At 41.5% G+C, this 4427-nt stretch overlaps 2 protein-coding genes across 2 annotated transcripts in view; both read left to right on the top strand.

Moving 5' to 3' along the window:
* LOC104966272 (DNA-directed RNA polymerase III subunit RPC1-like) overlaps window positions 1-2941 on the top strand; it is a 14940-nt gene extending 11999 nt beyond the window's left edge. The window contains exons 4-6 of the mRNA XM_010795455.1: window positions 466-579; window positions 2461-2547; window positions 2646-2941. Of these exons, the coding sequence (XP_010793757.1) occupies window positions 466-579; window positions 2461-2547; window positions 2646-2819 (375 nt within the window). The 3' untranslated portion in view covers window positions 2820-2941. The remainder of the gene's footprint in view (window positions 1-465; window positions 580-2460; window positions 2548-2645) is intronic.
* Window positions 2942-3487: 546 nt separating this feature from the next.
* The window catches only part of LOC104966271 (protein PRRC2C-like), an 11900-nt gene continuing 10960 nt past the window's right edge, over window positions 3488-4427 (top strand). Inside the window, exon 1 of the mRNA XM_010795454.1 lies at window positions 3488-3501. Coding sequence (XP_010793756.1) covers window positions 3488-3501 — 14 coding nt within the window. The remainder of the gene's footprint in view (window positions 3502-4427) is intronic.

Genomic DNA, 4427 nt, shown 5'->3' with positions numbered 1-4427 from the left:
TTTTTTTTTTTCTCATTTTGTCTCTCATAGTTGAGGTATATCTTGGATGAAAATTACAGGCCTCTTTCATCTTTTTAATTGGGAGAACTTGGACAATTGGTGGCTGACTAAATACTTTTTTGCCCCACTGTATATAGATTTTTTTTTTGTAATCATTATTTTTAATACTTTCTGCTGACACTAGGTGGGGCTGTCCCTGTACCTGCCCCTAATGACCAGTCGCCACTGCTTGTAGCCCTATATACATTTTTAAAGAAAACAGCTCCAGTGAATTGAGATCATAATGATTATTTGAAGATGTAATCAGAACTACTGCAACTCGTTATGCACTCTCATAACCAAGAGATTGTGCTGGGAGTCAGAGTGGTCTCAGATGCTTCAAGAGCTGTTAACCCTCGAGTGGGGAAGCTATCAGGAACTGTTGAGTGCATTTCCCTCCTAACGACCCCCTTCTGTTCCCCTAAGGCGATCTATGCGTGTCCAAAGGAGCCCGCGCTCAGTCAGAACGAGCTGGTCCTCACCGCTGACGCCATCATGAAGAGAACCGACTTCCTGTGCTGCAGAGACGTCTTCCTGGAGGTAACCTCATCACAGTAGTGTGCTCTCTTTCAAAGTTCTATTTTTCTTTTATATTTCTGAAAAGCACTTAGAAGTGCTCTAAACTTTAGGATTCTGTTCACCTTCACTCCCATCGTGGATAAGCGGTTAATTGGACACACAGCTTGCCAAATGAAAGTAGCTAAAGTGGTTCCCTTCTTAGAAGTGTAGAGTAGCAGGAACGTTAGAAATACAAAGCACTCTTTGTTAGAGCTCACAGCTTATTTCATTGATAAACAATCTCACAAATGTTTATTTCAGCAATGTTAATATTCTAAGCTTACGACTTCATGAGGAAATGCATAAAATGTTCAAAAAGGGTGAGAAAGTTAAGAAATTCAATCAAAGATTTGCATCTGCATCAACAATTCTCCAAGGTTTTTTTTTCTCCATTTAGTGATTATAAACCATCTATTCTAAGTGAAGGCTTTTGACAGACCCACTTAAAAATGGACAAGGCCGAGAAGATTACCTCCTTAGAGAAGATAATGATGAATACCTTTTGCACAATGTGCTTCCTCCAGAGCAGAGCCACTCATAAAGTGAAAGGAGATTTAACATGTTGAACTTTCAGTGTACAGGATTTAAGGATAAAGCTGTGATGTTATGCTTTTAAATTCACAAGGATTGATAAATCTTGCTTGCTGTTTTAGAATATATTATAATAATATAGCATTTCCTGTTCCTTGATAAACATGCCATGCAAAAGAAGACCTTCCTGCTGCAGGAAACACAACAATTATTTCAGCAAATACAACACAAGGATACTTAAGGAATTGACAATGAAGAATCAATGTTGTTGTCCACCTGTTTTTAAGGGCACAGGATGTCGGGTGTATCCTAACAGTGAAGCAACCTTCAACTCATGTCCTTTTTAGTTTTTTTTTTGTATATTTGTTTTCTGAAGTGATGACTGGATTAAGCACAAGTTTCATCATAATATAATATTTTAACGGTTTTTTAAAAAAATACTATTTTCTGGAACTATAAAGGTTGACAAATATTTCAATTTAATTCAGGGCTGCTGTCTATATCATGTCTTTTAACAGATTCAGTTACATTTATATCAACTCCCTAAAGCAATTTGAATAGGATTTCTCTATTTGAAAAGGGTATTATCTTCTAATTGAAAGACTCAAAATAAACCTTCTGTTCACTATAAAGTGCCAGATTTCACAATGATAATAGATTATTGACACTTCATCTTAAAATGGATCATTACATCTCTAGTAGACAAAGCAGAGAAATAATCATTACACCTCCCTCGGTCAGCAAACATTCATAAGCACAAAAACATAAATTAAAGTGTTTGCTTTTGACCGTATGCTCTAATGAGGACGGCTTGTGAAAGGTTATTAGGCGGCCTTTAGAAAAACGGTTGCCTTGGATTAAATTCTTAGCGTCAACATTTAATCATGTGAGGTCAAAGCCAGTTACATGCAGATAATTGGTGAGCTGGGAGTAATTCATGTGAACCTTTCCCCCCTTTCGTGAAGGAGTTAACTGAGACAGGCTCAGAGAAGTACCTGGAGGTATAGTGACCGAGCATGATGGAGTGTGCTTTAACGACCCGAGGAATGGCGTGTCAGCACGAACTCAAACAGATTGATAATAACTCAATTACCCCACTGTTGCCTTTTTTGTGCTGATTTTGTAAGCTTTGAGTGCTCTCTTTAAAACACTGCTGATGTTTTATTTTTAAAGAGATGGTTCAATGTGAACTACTGGGTGTTTGCATTTGATTTACTGTCATTTCTAACAACTGCATGACAGTGTATCGTTTCAAGCAGCACACACTTGGGTAATTGTTTTTATTCAGAGATTATCCTCTGACATTGCTGAATTGTCTTCCCTGAACTGTAGGAGATAAGGAAATTTGCTAAGAACATCTCAGAACGGATCAAAAAGACCAGAGACAAATACGGCATCAACGACAATGGCACCAGCGAGGTTGGCATCACACACTGTTAATGAATGTGTTTAATACAGCAATGTCCTTCAACTACATCTGTATTTCATTGCTTGTCTTCCCACCTTTTGTTGTGCAGCCAAAAGTGCTTTATCAGCTGGACCGCATAACCCCCACCCAGCTGGAGAAGTTCCTTGAAACCTGCAGGAACAAGTACATGAGGTACAAGACTCCTGTTTTCTGTGGTTCATTGAAATATGAAGTTAATGGCAAACATTTTCAGTCAGTTCTTCCTGGAACGCATTCAAAGTGACGCTTTTACAGTGACTGAAATAGACTACTAAGACTAAAACGCTGCTTATTTTCTCACTGCGCACACCTTGCCAGTCACTGCATAAAGTGTTCAAGAATAAAGATGTGGGTTTGATTGAAGTTACAACAGTATTTAGTACAGTATAGTTTAGCGACAGGTCCGGCAGTGGCTCAGTCAGTAGGGGCTTGGACTGTGAGCCGTAGGGTCGCCGGTTCAAGTCCCCGACCAGACCTAAATATGGAGTGTGGACTGCTACTTGGAGAGGTCCCAGTTCACCTCCTGCCCTGCCGTGGTGCCCTTGAGCAAGGCACCGAACATCGCCCTTTAGCTGCCCACTGCTCCTAGTACTAGACTCCTGGTACTAGGATGGGTTAAAAGCAGAGAACACATGTCACTGTGGGTGTTTCTCAATGTCGAGTACGCTTGCTTGGTAGCACATGTCTTCCGAGCGTCTTGCTTCAGAAGCGAGGCAAGAATACTTCCTGCATTCGGAAAACAAAGAGTGGAACAGGCTAGCAAGTGTGCAGGTGTGGCGTCATATGAGAGGCCCGCCGCTTCATTTCCGCCACAGATTTGGGGAAATTGGTCCGTGCCGCAAAGCATTGTGGGGATTTTAAGACCGCGGAGTCTACCATGTGCAGCCTCAAGATTTCCTCCAAAACGAAGGTATGCCCGGGGCTCGGTTAGAATTCCAAGTATGCTGGAATATGGAACAGCACTTGGCGGCACTTCGATGACGTAGTATGCTTGAAAATAGTGGCTCTGGAGTGGCTTCTGGAGCCAAGCTTTACTCGCGATAGAGAAACACCCTGTGTGTGCTGTGTGCTCTGGCATGTGTGGACCTGTTTAAAAGAGGGTTTCATCCCTCCAAATCTTCCTTCTTCTTCTTTCTATCAAATCCACCCCAAATTCAACGTTAAAAAATGATGCTGGAAAAAATGTTCGGAAAGCTGTTCAATCATCCTTTAAAGGTCTGCCATCAAAATCAATGGACCATCCCTTAGCATTCCACCACAAATGTCAACCTTCAAGGTCTTGACAGGAAAGGAATTTCATCACTACCGTCACCCAGGCTTCCTTTGGGATTGGTTTTCTCTTGGTTAACATGGAGGATTTGTACCAGATCAAGATGTCAAACCCTCCTTGTAGTTGTGAGAGAAAGCCATGCTTTTGCTATTTCAGATAGCCATGTCCCTTACGGCCAAAAAGCATAAACGCCATTCTTAAAATCGTATAATTGTTTGTAATAGGCTTTTATAAGAATATTTGATCAGAGTGCACAATAGAAATAAAATTAATTGATATGAAGAACATTCGGTGGTGGAGTGCGTTCACGACAGTACATTCGACGACAGTACGTTCATTAGCTGGTTGGGTAACTTTTGCGATTGACGTGGATTTGGGGTCGAGTGATTGGCTTTTTGTATTCCCTTTTCAGCCTGGTCTAACGCCAACTGAGGATGAAAGTGTGAGCCAGAGACTCTCTGTTTGCTTGTGTGTTTTTCCCCGTGCAGAGGCTGCAGTGGAGCCTGCTCTGCGGTGGGAGCTCTTGTGCCCAGGCAGTCGGATGAGGCCCGGCACCTCAGGATGACCGTGAAGACCTTCACG

The sequence above is a fragment of the Notothenia coriiceps genome, unplaced genomic scaffold, assembly GCF_000735185.1.
Source record: "Notothenia coriiceps isolate Sejong01 unplaced genomic scaffold, NC01 NC01_scaffold00037246, whole genome shotgun sequence".
Classification (NCBI taxonomy): Eukaryota; Metazoa; Chordata; class Actinopteri; order Perciformes; family Nototheniidae; genus Notothenia; species Notothenia coriiceps.
Note: the sequence above shows the minus strand (reverse complement) of the source record. Positions and strands in the feature narration are given on the sequence as shown.